Raw genomic sequence first — 19,114 nt, 5'->3', positions numbered from 1 at the left:
AGACTTTTATAAGTCATGATAGCCAGATCGTAGCCATACAGTATGTGTTTACACCATAACTGTATAACTTGGCCTCTGATGGAAGGAGCACTTCGGAAACATGCTGTTTAAACAAAGCTGAAATTGAAGTGGGGTAAAGGCTGCTTTTTTGTATTGTCATCATGTATCAGGTGAGGTTTGGTATGTGACAGTAGTTAGGAAGTCATCTGTTTATCATTATTGTTATTTGTCATGTGTCTCTTTCTTCTCTCTCATCTAACCTGGGATCCTGGAACCTCTCTTGTGGTCCCATTCGGAGCGGGAGAGCATCTGTGGAAAAAAAAGAAGAATCATCAGACTTGAGGATGTGGCAGAACAGAAGCGCTATACATGCAAAATAGCTCTCGACTATTTTTCACTCTCCATGAGCTGTCTAATGCAATTTTACAGTCAGCTTTGGTTTTATTTTACCCCTGTCATGCCTTAGGGGATGAGGATTTTACACAACCTCGTAAAACCATTTTCCCACTTTCCTACGCGTCACCAAATGCATCGTTGCAGAGCCTGTCACAGTTCGTTGCACTTTGGAGAGCAAAATGCAGGAGAGCCAAGTCAACGTTTATGGCCCCGGCCTCTGTCCAAGCTTTCTGCCCCGGGAACTGTGAAGCCCTGGGAAAACCCAACATGGTTGCTATGACAATTGCTGCTGCACACGCAGAGCCAGGAAGCTCAGTATCGCAGCCAAATTGATAATTCAGGTGTAATTTACTGTTTCAACAGAGGTCACTGAGTTGTGTCATGCTGGGAGTGCAAACATTTGGAAAACAGTGGGTTTTAAGAGTCAGGCCGGTGGGTCTGTCTGTGCCGTTTCTGCACCAGCCGCTACAACTGTTAAATTAACATTCACTGTGAAGTGAAAAATAAAAAATGGTATCTTATGTCCATGAAGTAATTCCGGTTTTATCCAATGTGTGTAGATGTCATTTGAAAAAAAAAAAAAATGTCTCCATATCCAGTGGTGAGATGGTTCTGATCTGAGAAGCTGTATTTTTTAATTTCATAGATGCTGGTCCAACAACAATGGCAGGTGGTGGCGAGTGCGTTAGGCTCTGTGATACTGTGGGTTCTCTGTGCTTGCCAAGTCATAATTGTCTAAATTCTGTACAAATATTCTCCATTTCATGTGTAATGAGGACAATGTCTTTAAAAGGCCCACTTTGCAACTTCGAGTCATTTTGTTACTGAGCTTTGTGAACTTGGAGAAGCATTTTTGTTGTGGGCAGGACCTATAATGGAGAATTGTTTTCAACACCATAAGATATTAGTCTGATTAACTGCTGTCACATGTTCCCTGTACTGAAGGTCTGCATTGTGAAATCCATTTTGGTCGTATCATTTCCACTGCCAAGAAGTTCCTATTTTGCCTCTATGTTTATGTTTTGTTTTGATTAATTGGAAATTAGTTGAACACAAGTAATCCATTTTAAGATGCTTTACTAAAAATATGTGTTGCTATGAAAAGAATGACCCTACAAAATTTGTTGATTGTCCTAGGGAAAGTGAATGCATTAGTTATTCCCTTTCTGTAATCCTGCAGTATATAGTACAACAAGGGATTTTCTAGGTGTTTTTATATCACTCAAAAAGAATCCACATATGATGTAAATGGATCCAAATATGTCATCTTAGTCTTTGCTGAAAGAATAAACTCTGAGTGCTGCCCTTGTACACATTTCAATCAATGATGACTTACATGGGCTCAATTTTTAGATGTTTGGCAGTCATCTCATTGCTGATGAATGGCTTTGTTTTACAGAACAATCCCCCCCTCATCTGCAGCTGCATTGTCATGACTCACTGAACACCACCACCAATGGACAGCTAGGATGAAAAGGTGAGCGGCTAACTGTATAATCGTCAGTTTTTAAAGGTTATGTACAGTAGTGTTCAGAATAATAGTAGTGCTATGTGACTAAAAAGATTAATCCGGGTTTTGAGTATCTTTCTTATGTTACCATGACAAACAAGGTACCAATAGATTCAGTAGATTCTCACAAATCCAAAAAGACCAAGCATTCATGATATGCCCACCTCTTAAGGCTATGAAATTGGGCTATTAGTAAAAAAAAGTAGAAAAGGGGGTGTTCACAATAATAGTAGCATCTGCTGTTGACACTACAAACTCAAAACTATTATGTTCAATACTGCTTTTTTAGCAATCCTGTGAATCACTAAACTAGTATTTAGTTGTATAACCACAGTTTTTCATGATTTCTTCACATCTGCGAGGCATTAATTTTGTTGATTTGGAACCAAGGATTTTGCTTGTTTACTAGTGTGCTTGGGGTCATTGTCTTGTTGAAACATCCATTTCAAGGGCATGTCCTCTTCAGCATAAGGCAACATGACCTCTTCAAGTATTTTGACATATCCAAACTGATCCATGATACCTGGTATGCGATATATAGGCCCAACACCATAGTAGGAGAAACATGCCCATATCATGATGCTTGCACCCACCATGCTTCACAGTCTTCACTGTGACTGTGGCTTGAATTCAGAGTTTGGGGGTCATCTCACAAACTGTCTGCGACCCTTGGATCCAAAAAGAACAATTTTACTCTCATCAGTCCACAAAATATTCCTCTATTTCTCTTTAGGCCAGTTGATGTGTTCTTTGGCAAATTGTAACCTCTTCTGCACATGTCTTTATTTAACAGAGGGACTTTGCGGGGGATTCTTGCAAATAAATTAGCTTCACACAGGCGTCTTCTGTCACAGCCACTTACAAGGTAACTCCAAAACTGCCTTTGATCATCTGGAGCTGATCAGTGGGTGAGCCTTTGACATTCTGGTTATTTTCTATCCATTTTGATGGTTTTTTTTCCATTTTCTTCCATGCGTCCTCTGGTTTTTGTCCATTTTAAAGCATTTTGCATTGTAGATGAACAGCCTATAATTTTTTGCACCTGCGTACAAATTTTCCCCTCTCCAATCAACCTTTTTAATCAAACTACGCTGTTCTTCTGAACAATGTCTTGAAGGTCCCATTTCCCTCAGGCTTTCAAAGAGAAAGCATGTTCAACAGGTGCTGCCTTCCATCCTTAAATAGGGGACACCTGATTCACACCTGTTTGTTCCACAAAACTGACAACATCACTGACTGAATGCCACACTACTATTATTGTGAATACCCCTTTTTCTACTTTTTTTTACTATAGCCCAATTTCATAGCCTTAAGAGTGTGCATATCATGAATGCTTGGTCTTGTTGGATTTGTGAGAATCTACTGACTCTATTGGTACCTTGTTTCCCATTTAACAATAAGAAATATACTCAAAACCTGGATTAATCTTTTTAGTCACATAGCACTACTATTATTCTGAACACTACTGTATATCTGAAGTAAATATAGACATATTTAACTGTGTAGGGATTAGGGATGGTTATCGAGAACCGGTTCCTTTCGGGTATCGTTAAGAAATTATTTGATCCACCGACATCAATAAGCTTTGTGCTTAACGATTCTGTTATCGGTCCTTCAGAGTGGCCGTTGTTTTGGGGGGTGTTTGTCAGGAAAATGATCATTTCTCTACATTGATTACAGACCCTGCAGTGGGTCCGTAATCAACTTTTCTGCAGCGCGGCTTTGCTTTAATCTTGAACCAATCGAAGCAGTGGTTCGCAGATTGAAGCAATGCTTCGATCTATTGCTTTGTTTATTCTTTCTTTCTTTCGCTATAATTTTTCTCCTGCTAAACCCTAAAGAGCATACGTCAATGAGTATTATTTACCTTTTCTATGTTAAACCGACCTGTTATGGTCTTCTGAAACATTGATAGCTGTATTTCATAACTTAAAACGGGAGCGATGCTAACCGCGTTAGCATGTCTATGGCATTTCAATGTTAAAAGTTAGCATAAGCAGTTGCAGCTGTCATCACCTTCGGGTGCATTTGTTTTCAAATTGTAATATTCTTAAATTATTTTTGTTTCTATATTAATAATCTACTGATTATTATATACAATTTTAGAGAAAGAGACAAAAGAACCTGAATAGAAAACACAACAGAAAATATAAAAGCAACTAACAATGAACATAAATAAATAAATACATACATACAGAAATAAATGTTTCCTGTGAACACCTAGTGACTCTCATACCTCCACTTCATCCCTGTCTTATTTAAGTTTAATGACAATTTGTTTCGGTCAAACCATGTTTTCAATATGTTAATTTCTTCAGTGATTTCCTCCAGAACTATCTGCCAAACTAGAAAACTGCTGCATCCTAGTATTTGCAGAAAACTACTGGAATGAATTTGAATAAGGAAAGTTGTTTTTTTTTCTCACCTAAATGGATGCTGCACTCACTCCAGTTTATCACCTGGAATAGTCCCAGATTGCATTTCAGAGCTTCTAGAATTGAAACATTTTCGTGAGGGTGGTGTTGGGGGGTAATTTTCGGTTTCAGCTTTTTTTGTTTTTCACCACTTTCATCCCTGAATATGTCAATCGTGATTCACTTTTGTGTGGATTAAAGTCACTAACTGAGACTCCTGTCTTGTTGCGAGAAAGAAATGAGAATCGTCCTCCGTTCTGTTCACACAGCTCCAAACACTGCGCGGCTCTCTGACGAGTCAAGTTAGAACGATAGAATCCAGTCTGAATTAATAAATTCAAAGCGAAACACCATTTTGTTTATTTTTAATTTATGTCCAGAGATCAAGGATACAGTGACCAATTTCATATTTATTACTTTAAGACTCAATGAAATACATAGAAAACCTGTAAAGCCTACTTTTAGTACAAAATTCACAAGCGGTATCGATAAGGGAATCGATAAGGAATCAGATCGATAAGCAGAATCGATAATGGCATCGATATTGATCAAATCTTATCAATACCCATCCCTAGTAGGGATCCTCCTCATGCTATCAGACATTTGTAATGACATTTTTGCCTGTTCAGGGGGAGACAAGAAGTGCTTTCCTCTGTTTTTAGATTAACCTGGATACTAACATTATATAGCCTTTTAGACCATGACAGTGTTTGCATCTTAAATCAGTACTGCACCAATTCATTTCATTTTTGTGAAAAGATTACCCAAAACATTGAAAAATAAAGGCTAAAGATCACAATATGAACTAACTCACTAGCTACCTACTGTGGCCTGCATCCTTGACAAAATTATGTGAGATCTAATTTTACATAATTTTACTCTGTCAGACTATTATAAGGTCTTCTATAAACACACTGGTATAATTTCAGCTGATTGTCAGACAGTATTACAGAGTACGAATAGCATGATGTCACCAGTTCTTAATATATTCAGGTCATTTTCTTTAATGTGGATAAATATATTGATGTTTGCTATCAATGATTGCTGTCATTTTTTTGGATTTGGTTTATATCTACTGTATATGAGAGGTTTGGCTATCAAATTTAGCAATAAAGCTTTGAGCGATTGATTTGAAGTGGATGTGCCAAATTGTAGCTGCAAATTTGTCATTTTTAAATGAAGATTTCTCCGCTGAATTACAAATTTGGGCTTACAGATTTATTTGCATTCATAAGGGTCTTATAAATACATATCAGCTATTTCTTTCTGAGATCTGACCACATTTATTTCAGTGCAGGTCTACTTTAACTTGCAGAGTGAATGCTATATGTTTTTCATGACTGCATACAAAACAGCTGCAAAAACTCCAGTCGCTTCCATTTCAAGACTAAGCAAATAAAATTGACATCCTTATTGTGAGAGCAGCATCTATTAAATAATGAAAAGACTGAAGGAATACTGTTAAAAATGAGAAGATGAAAGGCATAAGAGGGTTGATTCCTGTGTGCTCCACACCACAATATAAATGTACAACTATATGTGGTGTGTGTGTGTGTGTGTGTGTGTGTGTGTGTGTGTGTGTGTGTGTGTGTGTGTGTGTGTGTGTGTGTGTGTGTGTGTGTGTGTGTGTGTGTGTGTGTGTGTGTGTGTCAGCAATGGTGTTTTTGACAATGTATGACTTCATCATATGACTTCTGTGTAACATCATTATAACATCATTCATACGAACCAATCACAGATATTTTATTGATCAATATACGCTTTAAATCACCCATCTAGGCTTCTTGGTTGTTGAGTTAAACAACAAAAATAATAATCTTTTTGGGATCATGACCTTGACCTTGACCAAACTACTCCAAAACCTAATCACTGCTAGAGATCTATCCCAGTAATACTGCCACCAAGTCTGACCTAGCGAGGCTTCTTGGTTGTTAAGGGCTCATTCAGACTATGATTTGAGGTGGGTGACGCTGGCATACATAGCAGTTTCTCAAAAATCTCTGTGAAACAGCGGAGACGGGTCGCTCCATTTACACTCTGATGATTAGCCCCGAATTTGCCGACAGAGACTGAAAAGTTAATTAATGTTTATTAATGTTACTAGCAATAACAAGAAAAACTAGCATCAATTTGTCTAAACTAGCCATTTGTGAGTTATCTTGTCCATAGACACACACACCAATGAAAACAACTATACCATGCAAACGACCCTTCAGCAATTAGAAGAACAATCGACTGGTTCATTTTGTGTTGGTTCCAGTGAGAGTTAATTTGTTCACTAATTGTAAAAATGTCAATTTAGTTGTCGCTACATCTTTTTCTCAGTGAAACACTGAGTAAATGATTTTGCAAACACTTTAAACACTATTTTTAAAAAAGCTCTAATGAATCAGATTCATTAAATGGCCCTTCAGGGTCACTGCTCAAGTATATCTACTAAATTGGATGTAAATTATTGTAAATGTGATTATCAGTCGGCAGCTAGTGAGCTGTTTGTCTTTTTCTTTACCGCTGTGATGACAGCGATGTCGACGCTGCCAAGAGGCTCCTCAGTGGTCCAGCTCCATTAGAGTATCATATCAGTGAATCTCTCCAGGCACTCACATAAAAAAAAAAACCTTCTTTCTTATGTAAGCCAGTCTTTCATATCCATGGTCTGATCCAGACTCCACAGAAATCTACATGTGGCATTTGATGTCCTGGGATTAAAAAAAAAAGAAGAGAAAAAACACATCCCTTTTACACTCAAAGCTGAGCACAAATGTGAGTGAAGTAGAAAGCAGAAATAGTGACTTTACAATCCACAGTGGAGCTGATTTTGGCACAAACAACACCAAACACATCATCACTGTCCAACACTGCTTTCAAGTGCCACAATTAAATATTTTTCAAAGCACTCGTTTTGTATTAAAAGACAAGTATACTGTTCCAAAAATGTACAGACAATTGCAAATGAAATGAATGAAATGGCCCCATTTCATTGACCTGTTTTTAGTGCAAGATGCATTTTTAACATTTGGAACCGCTGCCCTATTGACTATTATGGATTAAACAATTTTTTCAAAAATGGATTGTTGGTCAACAAATCAATCATTAAAGGTACGAACTGTACTAAGAGGCTTGTTATCAAAGTTTTAACATAACTAAGATTCTAAAAAGTCAATTAATCCTTCAATGCTATCAAACTATGTCCACCATTTGAAGCTAGCATGAATGAACAAAAACAAAGCAGCAACATCATATGTTCGGATGTAGAACGTTTTATGTATGTTGTTATAGGCTTGTACACCAGCATGCTGGAGTTTACAGAAAAAGAAAAAAAAAAAAAAAAAAACAATATGAGCTCAAAGTGCAGACTGTGAACTTTGGTTCAGGGCATTTATGATACATTGAAATTGGATGGACAATGAACAAAACACAACACTTTTTGTTTGCGGTTACCCCATTATTAAAGTATTAGATGCATTTGTATTTTTTAAAGATATTTAAATCAAATTTCTTTTATTCATACAGGACTGAGCCTGACCTACCCTATGAACAATGATACTGGCAACAGTGGTAAGCATTAACTTTGATTATAGGAATAAACCTTAAGCAGACCAGACTCAGTGGGGTGACAATCTGCTTTGGCCATACTAGTGAAATACAACAAAAATAATGAAATAAAAAATATCACTCTGAACAAGATTAAGTGGGTTCAGAACATGAAAAAAAAATTTTTTAAGACTGAAGCAAATAAATTATCAAAATTAAGACATATCTGTAGAAATTGCAAAAATTATAATTGCAATTCTACACCTGTACTGGACTACATAAAAGACAACTAAAATAACAAAAACTTTAATATCCAAGTATTTGTAGACCTGCTACCTGACAGTATGTAGAACTAAATTAACTGTTACTGGGTTTCCATTACCGAATTTCAGAATGTTATATAAAAACAACATCAAACAAACAAACAAAAGCTGAATTATACATTTCCATTGAGTGATGGGACACGTCTCCTGGATTCTGTCCTCTCATGTTAGCTGTCATTCTAGCAAGGCTCTCACAAGAATTGTAATTCCAGCAGTAATGCAATGGAAGGGTAAGTTCCACTAAATATTTCATTTCATTGTTTTTTTTTTCATCCAATTTTATGCAGTGGTTCTAGCAACATCTCTTATAACTCTAATAAGCTCTCTATCTCTTACTTGGTCCACACATATGGTCAAATATTTTAGAAGGTCTTATGACTCTTTCTGTATTTTATGTGACCTGTAATAGCAGCAACGTGTTTCTATTGCATTTTTTTTAATCAGGCTTTTCAGAATTGCCTGTAAACCACTTCATGCAAGTATAAGAACATTTTGTGATATGTGAGAGGTTTCTTTTTTTAAAATACACGTTTCCACTTAGCGCATTTTAACTCTAATTCCAAATGCAAAATTTGCAGGGTAATGGAAACCAGTTAATGTCATAAACATCAAAGTAGGCAATAAGCTCACAGTTCACAGCATAAATAAGTTTATAAATGCACATGTCAATACAGAAAAAGCTATCATATTTAATCATGTACAAACAAAGTAATGAAAAATAATTAAATAAAGTAAAAGTTGTTGCAGATTTATTCTCTTGTTTTCTTTGAGGAGGGTGGAACTTGCCAACATACTGCATGAAGATGTAAAACCACCCATGAATGATTTCTGAGCTATCTCCTTTTTCTTGGAAAGCATCCAGGCAGCATAACAAAGCCAAAAGCACTAAAATTTACAAATGGACTTGTTTTTGTCCTAAAGCTCTAGTGTGCCTTCTGGGGAAAATAACTTTGTAGAAGTTGTGCCCTTTGTTTCACCTCTGTTAGATTCATTATGTCTGTTGTGTGTTGGGGGGGTTTGGCTGGACATTTTGGTGTTCTTTCTTTTCTTTGCTCTCCAGGTGGTATGAAAACTGATTTGTCTGTGGAGAAGATGCTGGCTGAAGAGTCCTTCACCCTCATCAACGTTATGTGCAGCACCTGTGGATGATGCTCACATGCAACCTTAAAGACTTTCAGCTGAAGCAGATAATTAGATGGCGTTCTGCATTTAAGCCATGTGTGATTCAAGCAGAATTGCCGGGAACTCGACCTTGTGATGTTCGTTTGTGAGACGCTGAGGACCGCGCCTGGGTTTGACACATCGTGCCTGAGAAGGAAGAAGGGTGAGGGACACATGCTGTCAGCACACATCAGAGGTGATTAAGTGTTTGACTAAATGTTGATAGTAACTTGGTATTTTGTTACGCAGTATATTTGAATTGTGATGAGAATTGTGCAGCTCGCTTCTCACTGCCGTGGTGGGCGGACCGGTGATCCTCCACCTGTTGTGAGAAGCTGCTCATTTGCATAAAGCTTAAATACAGACCTGAATGTGTTGCTGATGGTGTGTGTCTTTTGAAGGATATTGCTTGTAACTGCTGACTTACCTCACCTCTTCTATCCTTCGCAGAGAGTCGGTTTGTCGTGTCCACCTGGGGGGTGTTTGGCGGTAACAGTGAGTCCAGAAGCGCCGGGCTTCGATCCTTTTAGGCGCTGGAGAGCGTGCCAGCCTTCACTCCACCAAACTGACGCTGTTTTAGTTTGTACACATTGTTATGCACCAAAGGGTGGAAGAAATAAATTGTTTTGTTATTGGAACCGCTTTCTGGTTATTTTAGCGCTGGGTTCCGTCAGACGCAGGTCCGCTCCTCAACCCGCGCCGACACATAACAATGTCACCCTATATTGTAAAATAAACCCAATAAACAGCGGCTTCCTGGCACTCACAATAGTACGCTTTACAGTATAGAAAAGGCAGTTGAAAAGAAAAAAATTGTGTTGCTCCAAAAAATGTAATTCAGCCATATGTCTGCATAATACACACGCAAACAATTTTTACCTCCGCCAAGGAGGTTATGTTTTCGGTCGCGTTTGTTTGTCTGTGTCTGTTTGTCAGCAGGATAACTCAAAAAGATTTGAACGGATATTGATGAAATTTTGTGGAGTGGTTGGAAATGACAAGAGGAACAAGTGATTAAATTTTAGTGGTGATCCAGATGACGATCCGGATCCCGATGCTAACGCGTTAGCGTGTCTATGACATTTTCAATGTTAAAAGTTAGCATTAAGCAGTTGCAGCTGTCATCACGTTCGGGTGCATTTGTTTTCAAATTGAAATATTTCTTACATTTATTTTTGTTTATATATTAATAATCTAATGATTATTATGTACAATTTTGGAGAAAGAGACAAAAAGAAATAGATCACTGTGCGAAGGAGGGAATCTCTTTAGGGTCAGTGACCCTATGGCCTTGTTTAGAGAAGTGTTTCATAAATGTTAAAAAAATTCATATATTTGCAGTTTAGTTGAATAATAAATTGAATTTTGTCTCTTATTTGTTTTTGTTTATAAGCACATGCAATATCAACATCAGTGCTCAGATGACAGTAGCTTCTGGGAAAGGTGCAAGTTGCAATAAACTGTGATGCCAAGCGCTAAGGATACATGCTATCCAGTCACAGCAGATGAAACTTTTTTACTACTGAGCAAACATCATTGTTAGACTTTTTTTAGGTTCAATGATTCCACGGCGTGTAGATGTTATGGCGTCAGGGACCCCATGGCCTTGGCGGAGGTTTGCACTCTCTGAGTGCTTCTAGTTATGTAATGTAATCTTATGATTCTTTGATGAACTAACTGAGAAAGGACAATATTTAGTCTGCAGTTTAGTTTTTCCCCAAACAAAATGACCTACACTATTTGATATAGAAGTGGAAGTAATTGTCACACACACATACACACTGCAGCAACTGTGGGTAGGTTGACAATGACAAACTGCAACACCCTTTTAATTCAGTCATTTTTATTAATTTATTGTTTTTGAGCTCACATCAAAGTTCAGACCTGGCAGACCCAAACTTATCGTGAGGGTCTGCTGGGAACGACTGGCGGAACCCTGTGTCAGCGAGGTCTCCAACTCCCACCTCCAGGAAAGCTTCTCCCACATCCCGGGGGAGGTTGGAGACATGGAGTCCGAGTGGACCATGTTCTCCACCTCCATTTGATGCAGCCGCTCGTAGCTGTCATCGCAAGGTCTCTGGCGCCTGTCGCGGCGGCAATCCCTGAACCCGGTAGTGGACACCGGAAGTAAGGGATGCCGTCAAGCTGAAGGAGGAGTCCTACTTGTCTTTGTTGGTAAGTGGGACCCCGGAGGCAGCTGACAGGTACTGGCACGCCAACGGCATTGCTTAAATTTTCATTGTTACGCAGATGATACCCAGCTTTATCTATCCATGAAGCCAGAGGACACACACCAATTAGCTAAACTGCAGGATTGTCTTACAGACATAAAGACATGGATGACCTCTAATTTCCTGCTTTTAAACTCAGATAAAACTGAAGTTATTGTACTTGGCCCCACAAATCTTAGAAACATGGTGTCTAACCAGATCCTTACTCTGGATGGCATACCCTGACCTCTAGTAATACTGTGAGAAATCTTGGAGTCATTTTTGATCAGGATATGTCATTCAATGCGCATATTAAACAAATATGTAGAACTGCTTTTTGCATTTATGCAATATCTCTAAAATTAGAAAGGTCTTGCTCAGAGTGATACTGAAAAACTAATTCATGCATTTATTTCCTCTAGGCTGGACTATTGTAATTCATTATTATCAGGTTGTCCTAAAAGTTCCCTGAAAAGCCTTCAGTTAATTCAAAATGCTGCAGCTAGAGTACTAACGGGGACTAGAAGGAGAGAGCATATCTCACCCATATTGGCCTCTCTTCATTGGCTTCCTGTTAATTCTAGAATAGAATTTAAAATTCTTCTTCTTACTTATAAGGTTTTGAATAATCAGGTCCCATCTTATCTTAGGGACCTCATAGTACCATATCACCCCAATAGAGTGCTTCGCTCTCAGAGTGCAGGCTTACTTGTAGTTCCTAGGGTTTGTAAGAGTAGAATGGGAGGCAGAGCCTTCAGCTTTCAGGCTCCTCTCCTGTGGAACCAGCTCCCAATTCAGATCAGGGAGACAGACACCCTCTCTACTTTTAAGATTAGGCTTAAAACTTTCCTTTTTGCTAAAGCTTATAGTTAAGGCTGGATCAGGTGACCCTGAACCATCCCTTAGTTATGCTGCTATAGACTTAGACTGCTGGGGGGTTCCCATGATGCACTGAGTGTTTCTTTCTCTTGTTGCTCTGTATGCACCACTCTGCATTTAATCATTAGTGATTGATCTCTGCTCCCCTCCACAGCATGTCTTTTTCCTGGTTCTCTCCCTCAGCCCCAACCAGTCCCAGCAGAAGACTGCCCCTCCCTGAGCCTGGTTCTGCTGGAGGTTTCTTCCTGTTAAAAGGGAGTTTTTCCTTCCCACTGTCGCCAAGTGCTTGCTCACAGGGGGTCGTTTTGACCGTTGGGGTTTTACGTAATTATTGTATGGCCTTGCCTTACAATATAAAGCGCCTTGGGGCAACTGTTTGTTGTGATTTGGCGCTATATAAATAAAATTCATTGATTGATTGATGACCGAAAGAACGAGATCGCGAGTACAAGCGGCCGAGATGAGTTTCCTCCACAGGGTGGCTGGGTGCTCCCTTAGCGATAGGGTGATGAGCTCGGTCACTCGGCAGGAGTTCGGAGTTGAGCCGCTGCTCCTCCACATCGAAAGGAGTCAGTTGAGGTGGCTCGGGCATCTTTTCCGGATGCCTCCTGGACGCCTCGCTGGAGAGGTGTTCCGGGCACGTCCCATTGGGAGGAGGCCCCGGGGGAAGACCCAGGACCCAGGACACCTAGCAGCTGACTTAGAAACTTGTGCGGACCAGTTGGAATTCCGACTGTTTAATTTAAAACAAAGCTTACTTACATCTCTCGGCTGGCTTGGGAACGCCTTGGGGTTCCCGGAGGAGCTGGGGGAGGTGGTGTGTGGATAGGGAGGTCTGGCGGCTTTGCTTGAACTGACTGCCCCCACGACCCGACTCCCGGATTTAAAGCAGAAGGAAAATGGTATGGATGGGATGGATGCTTCTCTTCACCTGCGAAATATAGCAAAAATTGTCCCATCCTGTCTATAGCTGCTGCTGAGATCCTGATTCATGCATTTTTCTCTTCTAGATGGACTACTGCAGTGTTTTATTTTCTGGTTTACCACAGTCCAGAATTAGGGGTCTCCAACTGGGTCAAAATGCTGCTGCCAGACTTTGTACATGACTGGCTTCCTGTCCGTCTGAGGTTAGATTTTAAGGTTCTGCTACTAGCCTTTAAAATTGTTCACAGACTGGCACCTCCCTACTTAGCTGACCTAATTAAACCCTACGTGTCAGCCCGGGGGTTGCATTCTCAGGATGCAGGACTACTTGGTGTCCCTAGGGTAAATAAAAAGTCTGCGGGTCACAGAACTTTCTCTTATTGTGCCCCCTGTTCTGTGGAATGATCTCCCTGCATCAATAAAACAGTCAGATTCTGTAGAGACTTTCAAGTCCAGACTTAAGATGCACTTATTTTCCCTTTCGTATAGCTAGCATACTGGCATAGTATGTTGCTATGCTTTTTACTCTTTTAAATTCATTTTATTAGGAAACAGTGCGAGCCACGGCCTCAACTTTATCTAACTTCTGGGCTAGTGGCCGGCCAATCACCTTAGTAATTTTCTCTCTTTTTCTTGTTAATGCTGACAAGTTATACTGTATGTGTTGTCTTTTCTTATGCAAGATCCTTTGTTTTTTTCTAGATTTAGATGAATTTGATCAGCCACCTCAACTTATCTCCTGATTGACTTTCTTATTCCTGTTTTAAGAAAACATTGTACTTAAAAAAAAAAACACTCCATAAAAACACACTAATGGACCCACTCATCTGCACATATCTGCAAAGGTCCTACAGTGATTCCTCCTGAAAAAAAAACATGAAAGTCCTCAAAATCAAAATCTCAGTTTTTCATGTTTAATAAATTTGCAATAATAATAGTAATAAAAAAAACATTCTCATGGTGTCATTATGGGGTGTTTGTGAGACCCCTCTGTGATTTCTAAGTGGGAGAACTTGCAAAATTGCAGGGTGTTCAAATACTTATTTTCCTCACTCTATATATACACTCAACAAAAATATAAATGCAACACTTTTGGTTTTGCTCCCATTTTGTATGAGATGAACTCCAAGATCTAAAACTTTTTCCACATACACAATATCACCATTTCCCTCAAATATTGTTCACAAACCAGGCTAAATCTGTGATAGTGAGCACTTCTCCTTTGCTGAGATAATCCATCCCACCTCACAGGTGTGCCATATCAAGATGCTGATTAGACACCATGATTAGTGCACAGGTGTGCCTTAGACTGCCACAATAAAAGGCCACTCTGAAAGGTGCAGTTTTATCACACAGCACAAAGCCACAGATGTCGCAAGATTTGACGCGAGCGTGCAATTGGCATGCTGACAGCAGGAATGTCAACCAGAGCTGTTGCTCCTGTATTGAATGTTCATTTCTCTACCATAAGCCGTCTCCAAAGGCGTTTCAGAGAATTTGGCAGTACATCCAACCAGCCTCACAACTGCAGACCACGTGTAACCACACCAGCCCAGGACCTCCACAGCCAACATGTTCACCTCCAAGATCATCTGAGACCAGCCACTCGGACAGCTGCTGAAACAATCGGTTTGCATAACCAAAGAATTTCTGCACAAACTGTCAGAAAACCGTCTCAGGGAAGCTCATCTGTATGCTCATCGTCCTCATCGGGGTCTCGACCTGAATCCAGTTCGTCGTCGCAACTTCGCACAGCCATTGAAGAGGAGTGGACCAACATTCCACAGGCCACAATTGACAACCTGATCAACTCTATGCGAAGGAGATGTGTTGCACTGCATGAGGCAAATGGTGGTCACACCAGATACTGACTGGTATCCCCCCCAATAAAACAAAACTGCACCTTTCAAAGTGGCTTTTATTGTGGGCAGTCTAAGGCACACCTGTGCACTAATCATGGTGTCTAATCAGCATCTTGATATGGCACACCTGTGAGGTGGGATGGATTATCTCAAAGGAGAAGTGCTCACTATCACAGATTTAGACTGGTTTGTGAACAATATTTGAGGGAAATGGTGATATTGTGTATGTGGAAAAAGTTTTAGATCTTTGAGTTCATCTCGTACAAAATGGGAGCAAAACCAAAGTGTTGCATTTATATTTTTGTTGAGTATACATCCTCCTGACTACCAGGACAAATATATGTCCTGGTAGTCAGAAGAATATACATAAAAAGCAGCCACATGGGATGTGCAGCTAGTACATTCTGAATGATGGTGTTGCAGAGCGAAAGCCCCCCCGCCTCCCCAAGAAATTGGTCCGCGCTGCCTTCACTGTGCATGTGTCACTTGGGACCACAGGAGCACATCTGAGACGGACTCCACCCAAAGCGATCAAAGGAAATAATGTGATTATTAACCATTAGATGACAAGGTAAAACCTCTTAAATCATTCTAAAGTCAGTTTTAAGCAGAAACAAGGCCATTTTAAGTAAGAAAATGAGGCAATAATTGATGAGTCATCACTGACGCTCTGAAATGATGTAGGCGCAGCAACACGTCTTGCTTTTGTGGTGTTCTGATCGCTTCCCTCATCTTTTATTATGAAATAATGCTGAATTTATGTGGAAATGATTGTTGTACAAAAGCTTCAGATATCTGTCGCTGACACAGATAATGACTGGAGTGCAGCTTTAAGCAGAAATGAGGTGATAATCAGTGAATCCCTGGTGATGCTCAGGAATGATGCTGCTGAGCTCCAAAATGACACATGCGCAGTGAAGGCAGGGTGGACTGATTGTTATGGGGGACTGTTCGGTCGGCGACACAGGTCCCAAGGTTGGATAAATGAGTACGACTGCGTCAGGAAGAGCATCCGGCGTAAATTAAGCCAAAATTACCATGTAGAGAACAAATCTAATTTCCATTCTGCATTGGTTGAGGCCCGTGTTAACAACGATCACCCCCAGTGCCATTGCCCAACAGGGTGCCAATGGAAATTGGGTTAGTGCTACGCGAAGAAGAGAGGAGAATCTGTCCACAGACAGTGGGAGAGGAGGAAAACTAGAAGGGTGAAAGTGAGAGTCTGGACTTTGAATGTTGGTAGTATGACTGGTAAAGGGAGAGAGCTGGCTGATATGATGGACAGGAGAAAGGTAGATATATTGTGTGTGCAAGAGACCAAGTGGAAGGGAAGTAAGAGCAGGAGCATTGGTGGTGGGTACAAGTTGATGTATCATGGTGTGGATAGGAAGAGAAATGGTGTTGGGGTCTTTTTAAAGGAAGAGTATGTTCAGAGAGGTTAAACAAGTGTCCGACAGGATGATGAGTGTGAAGTTGGAAATTGAAGGGGTGATGATGAATATTATCAGTGCATATGCCCCACAAGTAGATTGCGAGAGGAAGGAGAAAGATTTCTGGAGTGAGTTAGATGAGGTGGTGGAGTGTGCCCAAGCATGAAAGAGTGGCGATAGGAGCGGATTTCAATGGGCATGTTGGTGAAGGGAACAGAAGTGATGAGGAAGTAATGGGTAGATATGATATCCAGGACAGGAATGTAGAAGGGCAGATAGCAGTTGCTTTTGCAAAAAGGATGGAAATGACTGTGGTGAATATCTACTTTAAGAGAAGGAAGGAGCACAGAGTAACATAAGAGTGGAGAAAAGTGCACACAGGTGAACTCCATTCTTTATAGGAGATGCAAGCTAAAATAAAGTGGAGACTGTAAGGTGGTGGCAGGGGAGATTGTAGCTCAACAGCATAGGATGGTGGTTTGCAGGATGACTTTAGAGGTGAAGAACAGGAGAGTGAGAACTCAACAAAGGATAAGATGGTGGAAGCTGAAAGAGGAAGACTGTTGTGTCAAATTCATTGAGCAGGTGAGAGAGGTACTGAATGGAGGGGAAGCAATTTTGGACAAATGGGAAAGTATGTCAGGTGTGGCGAGGGAGATAGGAAGGTACTGGGTGTGACATCTGGACAGCAGAAGGAAGACAAGGAGACTTGCTGATGGAACAAAGATATCAAGGAAAGCATAAGGAGAAAGAAGTTGGCCAAAAAGAATTGGGATCGTCCGAGAGATGAAGAAAGTAGACAGGAGTAGAAGGAGATGCTGCGTAAGGCGAGAAGAGAAGTGGCAAAAGCAAAGGAAAAGGCATATAGCGGGCTGTACAACAAGTTGAATAGTAAGGAAGGAGAAAAGGACTTGTACTGACTGGCCAGACAAAGGGACAGAGTTAGAAAGGATGTGCAGCAGGTTAGAGTGGTAAAAGATGCAGATGGTAATGTGCTGACAAGTGAGGAGAGTGCGTTGAGAAGGTGGAGAGAAAATTTTGAGGAGCTGATGATTGAAGTAAGTGAGAGAGAGAGAACGCTGGATGATGTACAGACGTGAGACTGAGATGGTTTGGATATGTGCAGAGGAGGGACCCACACACACACACACACACACACACACACACACACACACACACACACAACACCCACACACACACTTTTCACTGGAATACCAATTAAACAGCTGCAAATTATAAAGAAGACAATGCACATACGATCAAGGGTTATATTACCATTGTGTATATTTTATTTTTAATATTATTTTTATATTATTCTGGGGGGGGGGGGGCATGGGGGTCTTTAGAATGACTATTTTGTCAAGAGTAAAAGGGTACCTGTCACGCAAAGACATCAAGACTGTAATCCTTGCTTTTATTAACACAAGAGTGGACCAGTCACTCCTGCAGCTGTGGAGTGGTGGAGTGGGTTGCAAAGAAAACCTGCACCCTCTTGGCTCTTTCTGGAATCACTTTGACACCTCTGCCATGGACCTTAGTCCAGAGGACAAAAATAACAAATAAAAACAACAACATAAACCTACAGCTGCCAATAGCTTAATACATTACAAAAATCAATGATCTGTTCATTAAAGTGAGTGGTCTCAAGAGGCTCTTGGTAAAACCAAATCATGCTGAAATTCAGTTTCTTCTGTTATACCCTCATTTAGGTTTTCCTATTCAAATGCAGTCAAAATCAGGTGCATTTTGCTGAAGTTATGTGCAAAATAAAGCGTGAATGATGCACGTACAGATGGAGTGTAAATCTACAGTATATTATCTATATCCCAGTTCTGGTCTTACTGCCAGCAGGGGATAGTTAGAGACTTTTATAAGTCATGATAGCCAGATCGTAGCCATACAGTATGTTGTTTACACCATCACTGTATAACTTGGCCTCTGATGGAAGGAGCACTTCTGAACATGCTGTTTAAACAAAGCTGAAATGAGTGGGTAAAGGCTGCTTTTTTGTATGTCATCATGTATCAGGTGAGGTTTGGTATGTGACAGTAGTTAGGAAGTCATCTGTTTATCATTATTGTTATTTGTCATGTGTCTCTTTCTTCTCTCTCATACTAACCTGGGATCCTCTGGAACCTCTCTTGTGGTCCCATTCGGAGCGGGAGAGCATCTGTGGAAAAAAAACGACAGAATCATCAGACTTGAGGATGTGGCAGAACAGAAGCGCTCATACATGCAAAATAGCTCTCGACTATTTTTCACTCTCCATGAGCTGTCTAATGCAATTTTACAGTCAGCTTTGGTTTATTTTACCCCCTGTTCACTGCCTTAGGGGCTGAGGATTTTACACAACCTCGTAAAACCATTTTCCACTTTCCTACGCGTCACCAAATGCATCGTTGCAGAGCCTGTCACAGTTCGTGCACTTTGGAGAGCAAAATGCAGGAGAGCCAAGTCAACGTTATGGCCCC

At 40.3% G+C, this 19,114-nt stretch overlaps 1 protein-coding gene across 2 annotated transcripts in view; it reads right to left on the bottom strand.

Moving 5' to 3' along the window:
* pde3a (phosphodiesterase 3A, cGMP-inhibited) overlaps positions 1-19,114 on the bottom strand; it is a 394,862-nt gene that overhangs the window by 136,252 nt on the left and 239,496 nt on the right. For both annotated transcript variants that reach the window (XM_034176288.1, XM_034176289.1), the window contains exon 2: positions 18,763-18,813. In XM_034176288.1, the coding sequence (XP_034032179.1) occupies positions 18,763-18,813 (51 nt within the window). The remainder of the gene's footprint in view (positions 1-18,762; positions 18,814-19,114) is intronic.

This window comes from Thalassophryne amazonica, chromosome 8, assembly GCF_902500255.1.
Source record: "Thalassophryne amazonica chromosome 8, fThaAma1.1, whole genome shotgun sequence".
NCBI classification, from domain to species: domain Eukaryota; kingdom Metazoa; phylum Chordata; class Actinopteri; order Batrachoidiformes; family Batrachoididae; genus Thalassophryne; species Thalassophryne amazonica.
Note: the sequence above shows the minus strand (reverse complement) of the source record. Positions and strands in the feature narration are given on the sequence as shown.